Genomic DNA, 22,673 nt, shown 5'->3' on the forward strand with positions numbered 1-22,673 from the left:
CACATGAGCTTATTTCATTTAAATATGGTGTGTGGAAGTGGTTTTATCTATGTGTTTTACAATTTGCCTCCCATTCACACACACACCGATGCTATCATGCAATGTCCCCATGGTGGTTGACGTATGACACGTAGTCTACAGGATACTCAACTTGCTTTGCCTGGGGGACACAAGGCAAGTTCCTAACATTACGGGCTTAGCCAGGACCTTTTTTTTGTATATACTTTTGGTCTATTTAGATGGGTTCTTTTATTAACTCTGGCACCTTATATTCATTTAAAATACAAAAATAATTACCATGGTGAATCTATTTATTTTTGTTGTGAATTAGAAAATGTTTGTTGGGTCACCCTGCACCCTACCACGGGACAGATTTGGCCAGTGTGCCGGAAGTTGAGTATCAATGTACAGCATAGTATGTTAAAACACACTGGATTATATTATGTTTTCTCTTTATATTACTGAATATACTCCTATGATTGTGATTATTTAATTGGTAACATTATATAAATGATCATTTATGTAATAAAATCTGAGAATTAGGCACATTTTATACAAGGTGTAAATTTGTCACAAAATCAATTTGCCTGGTGTAGAACCTAAGAGTTATAAATGTAAAACCTGGCAACCCAAATGTGTTTCTTATTAATGGCTTATAACTGATCTATAAAGCATTATTTAATTAGTAACATTATATAAATGATCATTTATGTAATACAATCTGAGAATAATAAGGCACATTTTATATAAGGTTTAAAGAAGTAATTTGTCACAAAATCAATTTGCCTGGTGTAGAACCTAAGAGTTATAAATGTAAAACCTGGCAACCCAAATGTGTTTCTTATTAATGGCTTATAACTAATCTATAAAGCCTTATTTAACTATTAACAATATATTAGCCATTGATAAAGCCATTGGTTACAACCAACCAAATATACGTTGTACTCAAATGAAAGGCGTTTATAATCTTTCAATGTGTATATGTAGGCTATATGTATATATGTATGTGTTTAAATATTTCCCCTCATGCACTTAGTACCCTCTTATAGATCCCCTGGGGGCCTCTTTCCCAGCTAGCCAGGCTCCACTTTAGAAACCCGTGCTGGAAAAGGATGACAGGTCACAGAAATGTCTCCCGGTCATGTACAATCTCTCCGGTAGAGCTTGCTGTGGCCGTTCCCTTGCCTTCCTCCTCTCGGCTCCTCCCCGTCATGTATCAACTCTGTGACGGGTCACGTTATCGGAGGGGGGCAGTCGGTGTGGAAGCACTGAGCTCCCTACCGACGACTCATAGTCTGCTTGCACTTACCATTAAATATTAGTCAAAGAGTTGACGGGAAAGCGAAACCAGCCGAATACAAGCCGGGAATATTGTAAAAATCCCGGCGTTGAGCAGTACGTCGGACAGACGGCGGTAATCTACCCGGTGGAGCTGGATCTCATCGCGGGCTGGATGCGAAGCTCGGCATTATAGGTGCACCGGAGTCTACCAACGACATGGGAGATAAATAGTTGGTAACGTTGCTTTTCTTCTATAAGAATACGTCTAGTGTGTTTCATTATACTGCTTTAACGCTTTATCGAAGGAGCAAAGAGTGTCTTCGGGTGAAAATAAATTGTCAGTGTAGCACAGGGTGACATTTTATTAGTCCCTTTTTACAGCGTTATTCTGTAGCAAGTTGTCACTTGCTTTCAAACGCCACAGCTTGTACCGTCCTGTCGTGAATTCCTCAGCGAAAATCCACAGGCCAAATGTTATATTGTCATTGTACGTAATGTGAATTGTTTTATTGTGACAATAGTTTGGGATGTGTTGTCGAAGTTTCGCTGTGGTTGAACTTCGTTGGACACTTGTCTGAAATACTCTTCATACGCATTTACCTCTAAAGAATTTCTCCACCTGCGTTTTTAATCGGCCCTTAATCGGCCCACATCTTTTCTGTGCCATTTTGGAAAAGATGTAACACTGTGACAGGCTTAATTTGAATTAAAGGGTATTTCTTTATATCTTTCAAAAAGTAATTTATAATATCTAGAAATTAATTCTCAGTTTCTATCTTTTTTAGCAACACAACATCAGTCCAATCCATCTGAAGTCATGGATGAAAGTTGGAAAAACTGCTTTGAAGAGGAGCTTCTGTGTCCCATCTGCCTGAATGTTTTTGATGAACCCATCCAGCTGCCATGCAAGCACAACTTCTGCAAGGGTTGCATCTCTGAGGCTTGGGCCAAAGACAACGCTGCGGTCCGCTGTCCCGAATGCAACCATGACTACGATCAGAAACCCACACTGGAGAAGAACTTTAAGCTTGCCAACATAGTGAAGCGGTTTAACGCGTTGAACACTGATAAAGTTCCTGCTGTGCTGCACTGTGTCCTCTGCAGACGAGGCCCCCCGCTGCCTGTGCGGAAGGTCTGTCTGCGCTGTAAGGAGCCCTGCTGCCAAACTCATATCCAGACTCACCTACAGCAGCCGTGTGCAGCCCCGGGACACCTGTTAGTTGACGCTGAGGAGCTGAGCGCTTGGACCTGTCCCAGCCATGAGGAGTACAGGCTGCTCCACTGTGAGGAAGAGCAGGTGGCTCTGTGTCCGTTCTGCTGCATCTCTCACTGCACTAACCAAAGACACACAGTCTGCGATGTGGATACGCAACGCATACAAATGCAGGTACATAAATCGCACCCACACATGGTCTCTTACTCGCCCTTTCACTAGAAACTATCAGCTGACAGGCAGGTAACTGTCAAAAGATTTGATTTCTTCCATGGATTCGTCTTTAGATTTCAAAGAAGCAGACATTTCTTTCAGTCAGTCAGTCTATAAAGGGCTTCTGTCTTTGCCTCTTCCTCTAGTCTCATCTGATGTGAAAGGACTGGACAGGTGAAAGCCACCCCTCAGGGTAGATGATCTCACACACATGCACTTACATGCAGGCATACGTCCCACACAGCTTTTAACCTTGATCAAAACACCCATTCCACAACGTTGCCACGCCTTCACATTAGCCGCCCTGTGCCCTCGGGTAAGTGCTGTGATGCAATCTGCATCCACCGGAAATGATGACCCCTGTGCAGTGTGGGTGGATCCACATGTAGTTTGTTTGTATTGGCTAGTCCTGATCGGTTTCAGGATTTCTTTTCAGGAGGAAATGCACACTGGCAAGGCGTTAGAGGCCAATTTAGGCTGTTTTTGAAAAGGAAATATGGTGATTTGTGAAAATGTTCACAAGCTAGCAGATTTATAACTTTGCATTTCAACTCTTCACCACCAGGAGTTGGACATTTTCACAGAGATAAAGGTAGAAAAGAAGGGAGGAAAATAGATTCTACAGTATGTGTGTTAATCTAACTGACAGCAGGTGAAAAATGAACTGCCTTGACATGGTTGACCTCAGGATGCATGGAGGAATGTGTCTTGCATAAGGCCAGGGTGTCATGGCTGTGTCCACTTCTGTATTTTCTTCAGTTCTATAGCTTATTTCAGTTCACTCTCTTTTCACAAGTCTATTGTAAGTGGCAAGGTGTAAAAAAACAACCACCCACACCATGTTATACATATTTCTTCCCTGTTCCTCCCTATCAGTGAAGGGGCGGAAGTGAGAATCGGATTCATTTTAGCATCTGCCGTGTTGCGGTCTTGTTGACACGTTTGGTGATCGCATTATTCCAGTTGGGAAAGTTACAGACGCGCTTCTTTCCAGTGTGTGGATCACAAAGTTTTAAATCTGTTGAAGTCTTTGGTGCAAACTGTTGCTCTGGTTTAGAGCTATTATTGGGACAAAAGATGTCTGTTCAGCCCTTTCCACAGCTGCTGTCTACACACACATGCACACACCCACCCATCTTTCTGTTTTTTCACAACTGTATGTTCGCAGGGTAAATGGAGTTATCCAGGAGTCACAGTTCCTGGCTCTTCTCAGATTAACACTGTCCATGCTTGGGCCTTCAGACACAGAGAGCACTCTAATACTGATAAAGTAAAGTTTGGCTTCTTGTATGCTGGTTCATTTCTTTAAGTAATTTGGAGCCGGAGTGACTTCTCTTCATTTCTTACTAAGTGGTCGTTCTCCTTCACAGAGCTGTGGTCTATTTTAGTAAAAGGATTTTAAATTCCCCTGGCAGCACTCTTGTTACTTTTGGGATAAACAAAAAGGGAAAAACCAATGTAGCTATGTTCATATCTTTGGTTATCTTTGGCTCTCAAAGGAGACTTTTGCAGTAACCTTTTGCAGGCTTGCTGGTAATTCCAAGATGAGAAAGGAAGAGTAATATAATAGTAATGTCATCCCTGGGACAGGCGGAGGAGGAGCCCTCCCACACAGCCTCACCTTGGTTTTCTCAGGCACCTCAGCAGGAAACCATCGCTCATGGAAGCTATGCCGTTTGCTGTTTCTTGTATCTGGACTGGAGTGAGTCAGTTCCCCAAAATGCTGAGGGCAGTCCATTGACATCAGACGTGGGGAATAGTTGTCAGTTGATTGTGAAAGAGGCTCTCTGTTCATTGAGCCTGAGGCTCCTCATTTAAACATGAACTTCCTGGCAACCCGCGGGTGTCTAGATGCCTAAATAGGACAGTGGGGAAAGTGATCATTGCTGGATTTAATCTTGATAAAGGTAGGCTTTCACGCTGCAACAGGGAGATCAGCAACCAGACAGTTCCCTCCTGTGCCCTTATGCTATTTCAAGCACACAAGACAAAAAGGGAATTGGAGGAAACATGGTAAAATGAGGAAGACACTGTTGTTGAGCAGAAACATCCAGGCGCAGAAAAGCTGTCACATGAAGAAGTTTGTGCCCTGTTTACGATGGCAATAACGCAACAAAGTGTGCTTTCCTGTTGTTGTTTTACCACTGAGCTTTTATCCACTGTTTTGTTAAGACAGTTATTATTACTGCATGTGTGCTGACTGAAAAGTATTGTGCACACAGTACATGAAAAACTGGATGAAACAAGAAACACAGCCAAGCAGCTAGGTAGCACAGCGAGTTTGCAGAGCAGAGTCGGGCGGTATGGGTTGTTTAAAGAAGACACCTGCCTGTATAAGCAAGATGTAGTACAGGTGTGGGCTGTGTGCGTGGCACATGATTAAGGACTACACACACTTTTTAACATGAATACGGCCAGTTTCATGTGAGAAGATCATGTCCATGTCACCACCTCTTTAGGTACACAAAAGTAATTGCATTTAGCGTTACTTGCTAACGGTAGCTACTTAGCAAAGGATGTCTACTTGTGTGTGTCTTGAAGGTCTGATGAATGCTTGTATATAAAAACATTTGGCCTCAATCATCATTTACTGCACCTTTATAACCCTCTTTCATTGGTGAGTTGCTACATTTTTACCAAAGATGAACTCCACCACTGTGCTTGTGGTGTGCACGTTCGGGGGATGGGACGTTATAGGTTGATTGTGGTGAATGTTTGATTATTGGGATAATCGTGAATTTCCTCACATGAGTGACTTGAAAAATCTGTTCAGCTCGCTATCATGATAGAGAAGTAAAAACATATAGCCTGATAGAATTTCTTTAAATAAATAAATCCAGAAATGATCATGTAAGGAAGAACAGACTCTCCCAATGTTGCTATTATTAATTTATCTTTTATTTATGTAGAGGGACCTATGATTTATGATTACCTTATTTAAAGGGACAGTGGGATCTATTAGCAGAAATTGCATTTCATATTTATAACTATGTTTTCATTAGTGTATAAATGAGCCTTTCATATTTACATAGGGAGCGGGTCCTCTTTATGGAGTCCGCCATGTTGTACCACCATGTTTTTTTTACAGTAGCCCAGAACGTACAAACCACATTCTGGCTCTAGAGGGGGCCTTTCACGTTTTTACGTTACCTGAAGGCCATCATAGTTCTCCGACTCGCTTGTAAACCAGCGGTAGCGCCAGCCGCCTGAGTATTGTTGTTCCTAAAGTAGCGTTATTGTAAGAATGGCCTCCGGGCGATGAGAAGGTCCTGAAGGATACCACGGTGTTATTACCGTTTTTCACTCGCCGGCTCCTCACCCGGGTGAGCAGAGGTGTATTAGTTGGTTGCAATCTGCAACCGCTCTACAGTCGGGGGTCAAAAACCCCACAAGGTTTTTATGTTCCAAAACACGAGGAATTGTGCGCAGTGCTGAGCTTGCTGATTCTACAGGGAAAGATATGAACGCTTTATGAGCTCGTATTCCTCCAACCATGAATAACAAAGAATGCTATTCAAGTAGATATCAATTATAGCCCGCCAAAGTAAAAATGTAACAACGTACAGTTACCTTAAGGCTAAATAAAGGTAGGCTTGTTGCCCCGGTACCTGTATAATGTATAATGTATAATTTTATGATGTTGGGCTTGCTTCAACAGCTCAGGTTAGTCCCCATCTCTTGTGCATACACTTTATAGGCCTCGATATTACAAACCATAAAATAAAATGCATTCTTGATTTTTCTAGTGAAACCCCCTTTAATGCTGACTGTCACAGCGACATGGCAATTACTGCATGATCATATTATTAAAAATTCAATGTTTTCTTCTAAGCACTTCAAGCTGCACTGATCAATATTTTTGTTTGAACAATAGATTAAATGACCGTCTGTAATGTGAGAGTGGTCGCGCATAGTGACAAGCCAACAAAGAAATATCACCCAACTCTGCAGCTCTACGGAGCTTTTTTAGTGTCTTTCACTTAATTGTTTTGGTTATATGGCCTTATGGGAACTTTGGTTCACCCTCTCCGCTCTCATCAGCTATGCATCAGCTAGACAAACAGCTTTGATAAACCTACCGTAAACTTCCTGCCCAGCACCAAATACCAGACTGACAAGTTAGCGACTAGCAAACATTAGAGTTAGCTATCACAGTTAGAGGCTGTGCCTGAAATCACTCTCTCGTTAACTTATTCACTGCTCCCTACATAATAGGCACTCAATAGTTAATGCATTGTACAAACCGTGAACAACACTTTTTCTCTTTGTATTGTGAATTTTAGTGTCTCTTAGTAGACACCAGATAATATCGAGGCGCGTTTAGCTGCTAAGAAGCCAGAAAGACATAAGTTGGTGGAGACCAAAACAGTGCAAAAAGGAGGAGTATCAGACTTGTGTTGGGTGTCAATTCATTTGGAGTGTGAACCCAGCTGATTTAAATGTTGGTCCTAGTCTGCTGGATGTGTAATTAGGCTACTGTTTGCTAACACATTCACCAACAACTGTATTGTGATCATATGCCAATGTTGTGTTTCCAGATTGTTCCGCTGTCCTTAAAATCACTTCATGCTGCTTTAAGTACTACTTTTGTTTACTATGTGGTCTTTCTCTTGTTAGGGCATCCTTTGTCAATAGTCCAAAGTCCATGTCCATAATCCAAGTTATCTTGCATTGTGAACCATGTGAGGTGGAATATATTTTTTAGCTGTTTCCCAGGTGAAAATTGTCAGCACTTCACTAAAAAGAATGGTTTTAAAGCATTTGATTGTGTAGGATTGTGTATTGGCTAATGTTTTTAGAGTTTTCTTGGCTGTTTTTGTTTTAAAAACTATATGGACCATTTGAAGTGTACACAGTGGTATAGTATAGTGGCCAGCCAGTTGTTGTGCATAAGACTCCATGAGTGTTGTAAGCAGCTGAAGAGGCCTGTTGCTGTGATTACCACAACGTAGCTACCCTGAAACTTGCTCACTAGAGACCGCAGGAATGTCCTCATTCTCCCTATCTCTCTTTTTCGATTCAAACTTTCTCTCTGTTGGTTTCGCTCTCTTTTTCTATGTCTTTCTCGCTTTCTTTCTGTCCGTTCTTGGCATGTGCAAGCAGAGCCCAATAGCACTTTTCCTCCCGTTCCCATTCTCCCATGCACACTCATGCGGAGGGAGAGAGCGGACCCCAGCATTATGCACACAGACATGACAATCTGTCACTGACACAGAGGCCAATGCAAACAATGGGAGCAATGCATGTGGCAAAATGAGAAAGCAGAGAGGGGTAGTAGGACGCCCCCACTTTGTGTTCCCTCCTGCTCCCTCACATACACATTAGCTTTCACATATAAATACATACACAAGGTTGTGTTGCCATGACAGCAGGTTTTCTCTTATTTGGGCATGGTGCCTTTCCCCATGCAGAAACAGTTCATTAAAAAAGCGTACCTGCCCGCCCCTGTTCCTAGTTAGCTGTCAGCCTGTGACTGTAGATTGATTTCCCTCTCCTGCAGTAAATGGAGGAGGATTATGTCTAGCAGCTCTTTTTGCACTCTGATTGAGCCCACAGAGGAAGTAGGCTGGTCCCAACAATGGACTTCACTTGATGTAGCACGGCCCCTGACAAACTTAGAGGCAATCAGAGACATATTTGTGCAGTTCTGTGCTGCTTGCTCTCCTTTTCAATAAATGCATGTGGTTGCTGCTGGCAGCTGTTGTTTCCTCCATCTAATCAGGATTGTAGGAGATTGTCTTAGTGACTTAACTTAAGCAGCCATGTTTGCTGAGGTCACAGCAGACCTCTGAGTTTTAAGAAAGTTTTAATATATTTTCTATTTTTGATGCATGCTGATGTGGTTTATCTGTCTAATCCATCTCTTGTATGCCATCTCTCCACAGACCATGCTAATGAGGCAGCAAGGCAGACTGGACGGTCGTGTTCAGAACATCGATGAGCAGCTCACCAAGTTGGAGTCAGACAAGACACTGATGAAGGTACAGTACGGCACACACATTTCATGGACTTATAGAGACACAATTCTGAACAATATAGTACTTGTCCTGTGGTTCTTTGTCATCACGTGAGGTTTTGTGCTATAATTTCGTCCACACGCTGCTGTAAGGAAATGACTACCTTTTGTTCACTGTTGCAAAATGAAAAGAAAATGTAATGTATCTCTAGGTTTAAATGGCTGATGCATCAGGGTGGAAAATGCATTTTGCAAATGACTTGCCCACTTCAAAAAGCACTGATTCCACCAAATGTACTTGTATACAAATACTTTAACCTACAGTAACTGAACACATTACTTAATTCTGTATTGAAGCATTTTCTTTTTTTAATCCTGGGTTTTTACATGTTTTCTGCTGAATGTGTTAATTTATAGATGCTTATGCTAAGAAATTGTGGAAATAATTGGTAAAAAGGAAAAGTTGTTAAAATTGGCACTGCAGAAATGTAGTATTGCACCTTCAGGCAATAAAGATAAATTAAATAAATCAAAAGTGATGACATTTGTAAAAAAAAAAATCTCAGACACGACAAAAGCTCCTCCTGAGCCTCCAAAGATATTATACAATGATTTCACAGTCATACTAGTAAATTAATTTTGACATTTAAAATAGGTGGCTTGCTCGTGTAATTGGTGTAAGTGTTTGAAAATCAACTTTGTCTCCACAGGATGCAGTGTCTGAACTGAAGGAGCAAGTGAGATCCCAGTATCAGAGGATGCATGCGCTGCTAGAAGCGAACCAGGCGGAAACCATGCAGATACTGGAGAGCACCTTCAGCACGTATGTGAGGAAAAACTCCCAGCAGGTTTTGCAGCTCAACGAGAAGCGCCAGGAAGCAGAAAAACTCCTGAGCTCAGTACAAACGTTCTTCAAAAGAGCAGACGGCATTAACTTCATGAAGGTACAAAAGCATTCATGTCTATACAGCCACACAAACGTACATAATACCCACACCTACTGAAAATGCTTTACAGTTGGCCAATTGCAAAAGCACAGTGTTCATTTATTACAAGTGTTGATGCATGTACACGATGCACCGGACCACAGCAGGCCCATTGTTTCTGTCTTTCTTCATAGTAGCTGTTAGTGGCACGTTTAAAGGTAGATGGTGGGTCTGACTGACTTGTGCATCTTATTGTCTTTTTCAGAACACGAAACCTTACCGGCTGCTGATGAACAGGTAATTTCCCTTTACTGGGATGTGATTGTATGTAGTGTTTATCATATGTTAGACAATCAGGGTGAGAAGGTGCATAGAAGTTCAATCAAACGCGGCAGAAATGTGTAATCTCTGCATTAAAAAATAAATAAAAATAGCAGCAAATAGTAATGGGTTGTTTGGTATTATTAAATGTTGTAGACAATCAATATGCTGAAGCTGTTACGCTTTAATGCAAAATGCGTTTTTTGATTTCCTGCAGATTGACACATTAATCAATAATGAAAATGTGGAATAATCAAATATTCTCTTTCTAAACACAATTAATTCTTTATATACTTTAGCAAATTGGGAGGACACTAAATAGAGAAATATGCACCACGCTTTGTTTTTGTTTGCTTTCATTATTCTCATAACTCCCAATGTGTATGCATGAAGGAGAGATACTTCACTGTTGCATGTAAGGCATCCCTCACTTGACAAGCAAAGTATGTTTCCAGTCTTCCAGTCAAGTAAGTCTCAGGGTGCAGCATGCATCTCTGGCAAGGGTGCAAATGACTTATTGAATCTGGTTCACAGTATTGTATGTGTCTCTCTTTTTCTTTTTAGGTCAAACTCGCACCTGAGTAGTGCTATGCCTGCACTCAGAGTGGGCCAGCTCAACTCTCATCATTTGCTATCCGAACTTTCAACGAGGGAAAAGAACATGCAAAAAATGCTGGAAGGTAAGAAACAATTGCAAGTTTAATAAAGAGGAGGGCAAATAGTCTTTTTTTTAATATATTTAACATATTTAAAATATCTCTGGGGTATAGTATGGCCAGAATTAACTGTTCTCTCTTTCTGCCCCACCACTTCTTGCCATTCTTAGAACCGTTTAATGAGGCGCCCATTCTTGAGATTGTGCCGTCTCACAGCAGCTCTGCTGGCCCACACATGGGAACTGGATCAGGACTACAGAAGAGGAAATATGGCATGGCTTTCCTGGAGAGTAACACAGCAAACGCCACCTCCCAGGATCCTCCACCGTTGCTCTACAACAGCAAAAAACCCTTCCTCGCTGATCAGAGCCATCGCGCTTCATCCCTCTATTCATCTGAAGGCCTCTCCCAGAATCCTCACGGTGGCCCCGGCCATAGCCGACTCCTTGATGCTGCAACCCATCACATGGTGGGTCTAGGGTCCAGCTCTAGCCACCACTCAGGGACCATATTCCCCTCCTCTCATTTCCCCAGTGGAGGTGCCTCGCAACAAGCCATGTACGAAGGGAGGAAAGTACTGATGTGCACTCTGAATAACTGCTGCTGCTCCAGGGCCCCCGCCGCTCGTGCCCGGCCTCCGTACCCAGTATCAGACTCCTTCCCCTCCATGACCTCTCAGGAGTTTCCCCTACATGCCCCGCTACCTTCAAGCCAGCCACTGCAGCATTTTCCCATGACAGCCAGGCACCCTGACTTCTACGGGCTGTACGGCCAGTCTTCAACCAAGCATTACGGGACCAAGTAAAAAAAAAAAAGAAAAAGAAAGAATCAGCATTTGTTCCGTTTTTATGAAATGTAGAATTTCCATGTGTTGCTTTTTGTTCCTTTTCCATTTTGGTTCAGAGATATGTTATCAGTTTGTCTCCAACACGCCTTCATGATAATGTTATTTTCACATTTACTTGACCCCATTTTGTGAAACCATGCCCTGTTAACGTTGTTAGCGCTGTTTACTTCACAGTGACGGCAGTAATGCTCTAATTTGAAAACATAAGTTTGTATTTGTATTTATTTTCTGTTTTTAATTTGTCTGGAAGTGCTAATGTGAATAATGTAGTCTTAAATCCATTCAAGCAGTGAACAAAAGAAACAACATATCTTTCATCACGAGTCCTGACATGGGACTCCAGAGACTTCAGTGCCTAAAAAGACTGTTAACACGCTCTTATTGTACTTGCAAGTTCCTAGCTCTTGATTATTTCCAGTTTGCGGCTGAAAGCATGCAGGGAGCCTCTCCATGCACTCCAAAGTCCATGTGGCTTTAGAAACACACTGGACTCCAAATGCTTGTCAGGTTTTTCATGAATTTTTATACAAGATTATGAATAAACCAAAATCAGTGGAAACTATTGAATAAACAAGCATATTAATTCACCTTTTGTTGTATTTTAAGCATTAGTTTTACACATTGTAATGTCATTTTGTGGGCTTTTATCCGTGGTTATAGTGTACACTTTAAACCGTGACACAGAGGCCTGTTTGTACTGAGGAGCACATTGAGTGATTTGTTTAGGTTTAGAGGTTTTACAGTTCAACTCACTGGGTTACAGTTCAAATGTCAGCTTCCTGTAGAAAAAGAAAAGCCCTTATTATACTGCATCCCACCCTGCAATACACAATCTATTCATAGGCTCAAAGGCTTGTAATATGGTAAAGGAAAAGGTGCATGACCACATGTTTTGAGATATACTGCATTCAGAGGAACCTCAGAACACAGTGGAGGAGGTTTGGATAATGATTTGTTACAGACCAAGCCACAGAAGGCACATTATCTGCCAATTTAGGACAGTTCACTTCCTTGTCAACATCCTGGTCTCTGGCAAAATATCTGTCTCATCCCTCTTTGTCTCATTATTGGAGCTCATTGTCAAGTTAGGTCAGACAACAGGAATAACTGATGAGCAGCAGCACCTCCCTTCCCCTCACCTCTTTCTCTCTTCCTCTCCTGGGGTATCATTTGCCGGGGCTCGACACGGAGGAGGAGGAGGGTTTGAGTGGCGGATGATATAAGTGCAGAGTTTTAATGAGTGCTGGGACAGCATAGTCATCCACTTATCTGTCACTCATACTCCTTTCATCATTCCCCTCCCCCCCCCAGCTAGACGGCGAGATAGAGAGAGGGAGCGAGCTGAGGGGCGGGGTGGAGGGCTTAGAGGGAGGAGAGGAGAAAGGGAGGAGTGATTAGAGAGGGGGGGGGGGGAACACAGAGCAAGTGAGGCACATCACTTATTTATGGGTTATAAAATGTTCTACCCTCCTGTTTCGTTCTCATTTTCTCTTGTCCAGGCTGTTTTTTTTCTTCATTCAAATTCAAGAGAGTGAATACTGAAATTTCTGATATCCTTTCCACAGAACCCGGCCCCCTCTAGCTGTGAATACATGAGGCAGAGTAGGAGGAGCTGAGGTTTAGTTACAGTGTGGCATGAATCTGACATTTATTGTGTGTGTGCGTGTGTGTGGAAGCCTATTAGCATTCCCCTTGAGCACCGTTCCCTCTGTGTGTGTTATTAATAAAACATACAGTAGATATCCTGAAGGAGGCCATACCATTAATTTATCCATATAAATAATGTCATTCATAGCTGCATGCTCATATCAGCATTGCCATTTTAAATTGTAAAAACGTCTAAATTCGGGATTTAAATGTTAAATAAGACTTAATTCTGTCTTATTTACATCTGAAAATAGTCAAACATTTGCCGTCAGAATCCTTAAGCAATATTTAGAATGCCCGCTTCAGATCGTGAAACAGTCTAATATTCATTTATCAACCTTTGTATTGGCACAAGCTTTAAAAAGGCACGTAGCTTTGTATGTGTTTGGTTCGTGCTGCCTCATGTTCAGGCTTGGTGGGAGCAAATGTGTGCTCAGGTGTTAGAGCGCAATCAGCCCGTTACTGTGTGTTTCCTCATATGTGCAGAAGTAGACTGTGTGTGTGTGTGTGTGTGTGTGTGTGTGTGTGTGTGTGTGTGTGTGTTCATTGAGGAGGTTACATATAGGGTAAAGGGTGATGCACTTGACAGCTGTGCTCTGTTGTGGCAGGTGTGTATATGTATGAGTACAACACGCCCCTGCCTGCAACAGGACGTGAGACTGTGTGTGTGTGTGTGTGTGTGTGTGTGTGTGTGTGTGTTTTCTCAACATATGGGGAACTGTCAGCTGTTGTGCAGCGGTTGTTTGTGTGCTTTAGTCAGTGGCTAGGTGTACTATTGGAGTTATGGTGGACACTCACCTTATTTGTTTATTTCAAACACACATTTTCCTGCCCAGCATTTATTGTGTTTCTCAAAGCATATTTACATTTGATGAAATGTTGATACTGAAACAGATGTTTGCATCCTGAGATGTCAGTAATAGCTCTGCCACAGATCCACTGCTGCTCAAGCCATTAGAGGATAGGAAAGGGATATTTTACACACTTTATGTCTTGAAGGAGAAATATACTCCAAAACACTTCAGGTTTTAGTGTCAGTCTCTTAGAAAAGGCTTTGTATTTAGGGTGGGGTGGAAATAATCATTTAATATAAAGAAAGTCTCCAACTCGCAAAGAGAAATTGGATGTATGGAAACACTTTATCACAGAATAACTCCTGGAGTGTACTGCGCATCACTGACTGGTGATATATAGCAGCTTTCTGTGTAACTCTTGGCCTGAGATGAATATTATTGACATAGTCCCAGTACATTTGCACAGCTGGCAGCTTGTATAAACGTCCTGTCAGTACCGGATGGATGTGAGAAGTGGCTGACATGGCGGCCTTAAGTATCATAGTATGTGGAATAAATTAGTGGCCATAAGTGCTATTAGACTGGACACACAGCTTCTCAGCAGTCCTCCCACTAACACTGACAGCAACATGGGCATATACAGCATAATGAGAGCGGCTATTAATCAACCATGCAGAATGCTAACCTGCATCTGATAAAGCCTTTGAAATCAGTGTCAAAACTCCAATCCAGGATAGCAGTGTACGCACACACACAGAGTGCGAAAACATCAAAGACAAAGATCCGTGGCCAATGTTTATTGATCTCCAGCTCTATTTCTGCATGTGGAAATCATTGAAACATAAACCAGGCTTCTGTCGAGGTATAGCTGAAGGGAAACAGGCAAAAATAAAACTATGTATATAAGTAAAGACAGGAAGGGTGTGTGTGCAGGTGTACCAGTTTGCATATATGAATAGGGTCCCTCTGTAGAGAACAGCTGTATGCCGTTATTAAGTGAGAATACAGTGGCGTGCTTTAGCTGTTGCCATAGTAACTTTGGACCACACTGGAGTGACACATGCAGGTCAGAGGTGGGAGCTTAAAAAATATTTTTACTCAAGTACCACACTTATAGTTTATTATAGCCTGAGTTTATGGTTAATCCCTTTTATTATTTTTATTTAATTTTAGGAAAATATTGTATCCTGAATTATACCTTTATTTATGAACGTTTGTCCAAAAGGTAAATACGAAGATTTCTGATGCACAATTGAGGGTTTAATTTGTGTGTGTTGTGTGTGGAGAGATCTCTGCTGCCTGTTCATGATGACGGGATGATGACAAGTTAGCAAACAGGAAGTGGTTTCAGCCAGGTATTATTTGCCAAACATCCGTATCACTTCTCAGATTAGCATACATCATTTAAAGTGACACTATTTAAATGAGTACAGATATGTTTGCGTTACTCTACCTCTGCTTCAGTTGTCTGCCACATGGACCAGCTTTTACATGGCTTTGGACAGGTAACACTGAAAGAAACTGAATGTAGTCAGCGTGTCAGGAACAATCAAAATCCCCCGTCGACCGCGTCATAGTTCCTCTTTCTGTTTTATATGTTGAAAGTAACTGTGCTTTCTAAAATCACTGGCAACACCGACTGGAGAGTTTCCAACACTTTTGAAAGAATTGGGTAGAAGTACAACATACACATGTTAAAAATGCTAAATGCTTAAAATATTCTAAAGTAATTAGTGTGTCAAAATATGTAAATGCAAAGTTTCTTATAGTAGTGTTGTATGTCTTGGTAAAAAGTAAAGATTGAATTCTTGTTTGACAGCCAAGTAATGTTAGTTAGTAAAATAAGTGGAATGTTTACCTGCTTTTGTCCTGTATATGAGGTAAAAATGAATATGCATAAATATCAGAAGTGTCAACAGGTCACACTCTCTCTGTAATAGCCACTGGTCAGACACTGTTTATCAGATTTGAAATGTCTTTCATTTTCATGTCACTGGTCTTTTTTCACTGCAGACGTTTGGACTTGTCATAGTAAGAATAGCACAGGTGTTACTAATCCCACTAACGATGGCTCCGTTCTATTGAAGTGACAGTGACAGTGAGCCAGCACGCACAACATCAGGTAATTATAATTATATAATTATATAATAGTAAGACAGGTACAGAGGCCATGTTTATTACCTTTATTGGGTAACTTAAAAAAATAGTCTTTACTACCAAGTGAACTTTATGTGGTACGGTGGCAAGCAAAGCTGAAAGTTTGTTTAAAGAGTCACACAATCAACTTGTCTTTTATTATGCCGCAGGTCCTAAAATAGATGGAGTTAGGGTTAGGGATAAGATTAGAGGTAGTCCATAAGTATGTACATGTTTTATCTACTTCTCCCTACAATGGCCTTAACGATGAACCTGAAACTGCTTTGATGTTGATGCTCCACGGCGGTGACAGGCCCCTGGCAACCATAACACATATCTGGATTGATTCACTCAGTCCGTATGACCAGGAAGTGTTTTTGAACTGTGATGTGTGTGTGTGTGTGTGTGTGTGTGTGTGTGTGTGTGTGTGTGTGTGTGTGTGTGTGTGTGTGTGTGTGTGTGTGTGTGTGTGTGTGTGTGAGCGGGCAGTATTCCACTGAAGAGCAGCTGTTCTGCTCTGAGAAACCGTATGACTCTTTCTTCCACTGAACACATTTCATTTAAGGTGAGCCTGGAAACACGGAGCTCAGCAGCATCGAGAATTACAATCCACAGAACATTGTTGTGTGACATATTCAGGCTTTTAGTAATGCTGTTCTTCAGGACAGTGATGCTCTGGCAGTGGGTGAACTAGTTTTTCTGCACCATATTTCATATACATGACCTCTGGCATAGTTACTTTATTACACTCATTTGTATTAACATCAGTAATCCATCTACTGTATGCTGATTTACTTCTAAGCCCTCTCTTCATGTACTAAAATTAATGAGGCCATCTTTTTTTTTCCAGGCATATATTTTTTATTTGTCTGCACTCAAAGGTGCTGTGGTTAACATGACAGTATATTCTCATCCTATGGTTGATGGATAGACTTGTATTATATTTCACAAGCTGTTTGGAAAACTGAGATTTTATGTTTTTATGATGTAAAAAGATCATGTCCTCGCTGTCATATGGACGCAAGAATAGGAAGTGTAACAACAGAATGAAATTCATAATCTTTGGGTTTAACATAGAAATATGTGACAGAGCAACATATAATAATAAAACAATAATCATTTAAAGCACGAGTTTCAGCGAAAATAACAACTGCTACGACTATCCCACATATGTCATGACATAAGACTAGGGAACAGAATTTTGATTAACTTTTCCTACAAGACATTTGATTTGGCAGCAGAATTTTTTTTTAACATTCTTCACCGTGTTAACCGGCAGATTGTTGTTGCTTTGGCGACAGACACAAGCCCTGCTCTGGAAGCTGCAGCTTTAACCTCTACATCGAAGGTTAAGGACTGCGCACGCCACACAGATGCTGGACCATAAAACCCTTATATCCAATAAAAGTGGTGTAAAGGTTCACATAACTCCCCCTCGGCGTACACCCAGTCGGATGTGGTTTATGAGTCAGAAAATAAGAAGCAGCAGCACCTGCTCCAAGTCAAGGTGACATTAACTAGTTGGAGGATTGTTACACTTTGATTTGCTATCCATCACAAGAGCCTTTTGAGGGTTACTTGTCTTGTTCCTTACCTTCCAATCATCATCTCCCGCTCTCAGAGAGGGCGATCACTGGGACAATCAAGGGTAAGAGCTCGAGTAATAACGCTAAATCAGCTCCTCTGATTAAAGCATCCCTGCCCTGTTTGTTTTTGTGCCTCCCTCTCAACCCCGTCTCCTTGTTAACAGAAAGATGCCGTGGAGGGCATCGCACAGGTGGTCATTTCACATGTTACCATGGCAGCACCTGGCAGTTGTTGGGATTAAACTTGTTTTATGGACATCTGGTGCTCAGCGGTGTGGCTTGTTTAGCTGCTTCAACCTATTCAACCTTTCCCTCTTCTGTCCCATCGTGCCACAGTCGTAGTGTCCATCATCATGCAGAGACAGGAGAGGTGTGATTTCATGCATTTGAGCATTTGCTCACGTACAAATGTGATGTTCTTTGAGTATTTCCATTTTATGCAACTTTATACTTCTACTCCATCTCAAAGGCAAATATTGTGCTTTTTTTACACCACTAAATTTGTAACTGTTTGGTTACTTTTCAGATTATAATTTTTCATTTCCTGCCTGTCCTGGGAAAACCACGTATCTCCAAATTTGGTGATTTTGAATTTGAACATTTCTGGTAAACTGAAGGATTCTTACACTAAAAAAACGATTTATAGCCCTCAGCTGCAAAATGCATCGTCTCACAGGACATATATAAACATATGATGATCTTATAGAATATAATGTATTATTGTAGTATATACAGTTAGATTTAGCACAAACTTAAACATCTGCAGCAGTAACATGCAACACATTAATGCAGCAGTAATAATAATAAAATAAATCATATATAATACTTATACTTAAGGTTTTGAATGCAGGATATTTACTTGTAGTATTTTCAGTGTGGTATACATTTGTAAAGGATCTGAATACTTATTTCATACTGGCTGAATGTATTTAAGAGAATTGTAACGTATTATCCGTAAATAGATTATTTTGTTGGGGCCTTTTTACACACGCTTTGTTTCAGAGGATCACATTCCTTCATGCATCTCTGCAAGTGATGATGGCGGTAGTGTTTAAATGGACAGAGCCTCTCTGGTAAACAAGCAAACAATGCCTTGTTTTTTTCTATATCAGATGGGAATGAAAGTGTTGGGTTTAACGGTGCTTCTCCATTTCTGATTCCTCCCATCTCTTTCCCTGTATCTCCTCCAGGCTTATCTTTATGGCTCCTGCAGCCCGCTCTCTTTTTATAGAAATAACAGCAGCTGATAGATGGGGAACATTTTTGACAGTACTGTGGTTTATTGGCTATTTACAGTTGTTAGCTTTCATATAAATATATTTAAGTACACTTTCAAATGTGGAGTAGTTAAGGAGCCGTTGCATCTCAGTATGGACCGGTTATACAATCCACTACATTGATTGCCGTTTACATGTGAGATCGTACGTACAGTACTGCTAGATGATGCAGACTGTAACCCGATACAAACACATCTGCCTTCATGAAGCTTTAACTGATATCACGCCATTTAGTCACCCTTAAGCCACTTCAATGAGATTTCCTTTGATTTAATGTCAGCTTGGCTAATAATTTAACACAGCATCAGCTGGTTTAGGAAGTGGTGCTTACCGGGAAATATTTATTAATTTGATTAGCTCTCTGTTCATGGTTCGGCTTTAGTTTTTCCCTTTGCTCAATGTTAGTGTTCGAGCCTGTTCCCGTGTCCAGATGAATTCAGCTTTGCAACCTTAAAAGTCCCTGAAAAAATATTTTCGCAATGAGCTTCTGATGATGAGCAACAAGGTCCAACACGTGAACAGTTTCAATTTGACAGCTTCGGTTAGTTCACTCAGGAGATTTGAGATTCCATATTTGTTTTGTTCCCCCCCCCCCCTCCCTGAGTCATCTGCTTATAATAGCAGGTCACTGTCAATCAAATTGAATGAAACCACATCTGCAGTCATAATGAAGCAGACTTCTGAAATGTACAAGAGACAGTTCATTTGAAAGTGAGTCACATGTTCATGGATCTGTAGTTATAAATGTATTGACTGCTACTCGTGTCTAAATGACAACATACTTACTGTGTTGTTTGTGTTTCAAAGAAGGCACTAAACATAAGGGACGGTGGAGATGCATAAACCGTATAGTTTCAATGTAATAGGCTTCAAATTACTGTTTTATTTATCATTTCAAAAGGTAGATGAATGAAAACAAACAACTGTTTTCTTGATGCATTCACTGTGGGTTCAAAATCTTCACATTTATGATTGACTTATCACATAGAAAAACAGTATTTCTGGAAGTACAAACAACTAGAAATAGAGACTCAGAACTCTTAATAAACTGGATGTATTAAGTCATCGGATTGCAATATTAATTTCATTCCCGTCTGACAAGTGTACACACACACACACACACACACACACACCACACACACACCTTTACAAGAACAGCATCTATAAAACAATACCAGAATCCACTGGTGTTAAAAGACACTGTCCACCACGGGTGTAACACATCAATGATTGCATCATATACAGTATAAAACACTGGGGAGCATTAATAGCAAAAACAGTTCTTCAAGAAGTGAATGTCTTAAGCGCAGTTAAATACACCGCAGACACGAAGAACTTGCAGTGAGCAACTGACGGGTGGAGAGGTGAGAACGTCAGAGCCCGTCATGATGTCACTTCCTCCCAACAGTGTGTTCAGCTGCCACCGCACTAACAATTTACTTGGCTGTGAGAAAGACGTGTGCCCACCCGGTAGAAAAAAACGGTGTTATTTATTTATTTAGTTTTAACAGATCAGCGTGCGAGTGGGGCCATTCCAAAAATCTATCAGGGACGTCTCCGCTTACTGCTTCTGCTTCTTCTTTGCTGGTTTAATGGGGCTGATCTCTTCTTCCTCGTCATCATCATCGTCATCAGACATGTCCGACTCTTCAACCTCTGAGGCTGCACAAGAACAGAGGGGGGAAGTCAAATCATTATTACATTAAATTATAAAAGGTCAGAAAGATTCATCTGCCCTCTTAATTCACCGCATGCAGTTAAAAATATGCAACTGCACATTTATTACGAATGAAGAGCAAAAGAAGGAGTCTAATCCTTGCAGTATTGATTAATACGCAAGTCACAGACTTTTTAAATGAGTCACAACCTATATTTAAACTTAAATTAAATAATATCAAACATCTCAGATTTTAACTGGAAAGAAATTTGACAATTTATTAAACATCTGGAATCAGAGAAGGTTTGATACATTTGCTGAAATGATTAATTGATTACTACAAATATAATGTTTCTGTTAGTCAACTAATGGCATAATTAATTATTCAGCTCTTAAGCAGTGTACCTGCAACATTACTTATATTTCGTTTGTTTCATTGTCAGTTATTGGTTGAACATACTCAATGATAGAAAACATCACTGAACCAGTTCATTATGCTTTTTAACATAACATTTTTCATCTTCTGGATATTTTTGATAAAACTTTTATATGCAGACAGCGAAGATATTCTCAGTAAAAAAGAAAAGAATTTAAGTTACCTATGAGGTGTAAACCGCTGACAGTAACTGGTCCCGTCCCAGCCTTGAGCCGGATGGTCACTGGGGCTTTCAGTTCAAACTCTCCTAGACTCACCTGAATAAATGAAGGTCAAAGTTGAGATGCATCTCAATCATGTGCTGTACATTAAAGGGATAGTTCGGCTTTTTGGCACATTTGGTGAAACAGACAGGGGTTACGGTAATGTACTGTTGTGGACGGGAACAGCAGCGAATGGTCTCTCTTCAAAGCACAGATAAAGATAACGGCTTTCAGTTTCCCGTCTGAAAGGGCTGTCTGACGGCAAAGTAAAGTGGTGAAAATATTCTTATTTTTTTTAAGGTGGCTAAAATACGTTTAGCTGATGTTCCCGTCCACATCAGTACATTTTCCAGGCCGTAATACGCCCTTCCAAACTGGAGGTGGGCCAACTGTAGTAATACACAGACTATGGACCTCATACAAACACTTTAAAAGATCCAAGCTATCCCTTGAACCTGCATGTAGAGAGAAATTGCTGTACTGTACCATGGGCAGACAGCTGACATGGAGGTTGGCGATGGGCACTGAAATGGTCTTTCCCTGGTGGTTCATGGCAGTTACCTCCACCACATTATTCTCCTCCTTGGCACCCTCTCCTAGACAAACCTGTCAAAATAAAACAAATAATTCGGTTTATCCAAACTTTTAGCAGCCAGATCAACGTATGTTTTTACCTGATCTAAAGACTATGGTTCCACAGCACTTTCCTGTAAAACCTGATCTGATTATACAAACTCTGTTGCAATTGTACATACTGTTCTGAGTTCAAGGAAGTGCTCCAGGTCCTCATCTTCATCCCCTTGGAAAGTGTAGAAAGGTACTTTAGAGGACAGCTCGCAGCCTGGAAGACACAGCAAAACAAGGTTGATTTTAGTAACAGTTTTTATGATTGCATGTAAGTTAGTACACTGGCTGAAATATAGAAATACCAAAACATGTTCTTCCGAGTCGGGACATCACAGAAGAGACCCACGTGTGCGCCAACAGAGCGGATAAACTGTATTTAAATAGACTTACTGAACAGGAAGCTCTCCAACTTCGACTGGCCAGCTAGTCCGTGATCCGTGCAGTCCTTGTCGTGACAAGACATTTTATCGAAGCACAAATGTTAGGTTATCTGAGAACACTTTATAGCGAAATGAACGCTGCACGAAAAATAACAAGCGTGTCGCAGACTACGAGAATGCCTGACGCGTCATCACTGTGCGTCTGTGGCGAGGTTGTGTTTTTCTTTATCCGCCAGACTTCACCAATCATGGATGTATTAACATGCTGCTAATTTACCTGAGATGTTACGACATACAATATATAAACTCTAATAAAACAATTACAATTAAGCAAGAAAACTAAATACGCAACATTATTAAAGGAAATGATACTGCTATTTTAAATGTTTTTCTAATATGTGGCTACCGAAGGAACCAAAATTCGTTATTTTTTTTAACAAAAAACGATTAAAAATGAAATTATAAAAAATGGCCTTTTTGCATTTATATGTATTTTTCACAAATACTCTCTTCAGGG

The 22,673-nt window shown here is 40.9% G+C and overlaps 2 protein-coding genes across 3 annotated transcripts; one reads left to right on the top strand and one right to left on the bottom strand.

Annotated features, from left to right (window-relative positions):
• The first annotated feature begins 1,122 nt into the window (after positions 1-1,122).
• trim8a (tripartite motif containing 8a) lies at positions 1,123-12,000 on the top strand. Of its 2 annotated transcripts, none has more exons than XM_029450482.1 (7): positions 1,123-1,511; positions 2,067-2,668; positions 8,593-8,688; positions 9,374-9,607; positions 9,855-9,886; positions 10,475-10,590; positions 10,737-12,000. In XM_029450482.1, the coding sequence occupies exons 2-7, from the start codon at positions 2,099-2,101 to the stop codon at positions 11,369-11,371; spliced, it is 1,683 nt and encodes a 560-aa protein (XP_029306342.1). In that variant the 5' UTR covers positions 1,123-1,511; positions 2,067-2,098; the 3' UTR covers positions 11,372-12,000. The 2 variants fall into 2 exon arrangements, with proteins under 2 accessions (XP_029306342.1, XP_029306341.1); XM_029450481.1 differs by having other exon boundaries at positions 1,124-1,515.
• A 7,713-nt stretch (positions 12,001-19,713) lies between these two features.
• On the bottom strand, positions 19,714-22,383 carry npm3 (nucleophosmin/nucleoplasmin, 3). The gene is made up of 5 exons (XM_029450014.1): positions 22,167-22,383; positions 21,905-21,990; positions 21,636-21,755; positions 21,110-21,203; positions 19,714-20,515 (listed from the first exon to the last, which is right to left on the bottom strand). The coding sequence occupies exons 1-5, from the start codon at positions 22,237-22,239 to the stop codon at positions 20,415-20,417; spliced, it is 474 nt and encodes a 157-aa protein (XP_029305874.1). The 5' UTR covers positions 22,240-22,383; the 3' UTR covers positions 19,714-20,414.
• Positions 22,384-22,673: the final 290 nt, after the last annotated feature.

The sequence above is a fragment of the Cottoperca gobio genome, chromosome 15, assembly GCF_900634415.1.
Source record: "Cottoperca gobio chromosome 15, fCotGob3.1, whole genome shotgun sequence".
NCBI classification, from domain to species: domain Eukaryota; kingdom Metazoa; phylum Chordata; class Actinopteri; order Perciformes; family Bovichtidae; genus Cottoperca; species Cottoperca gobio.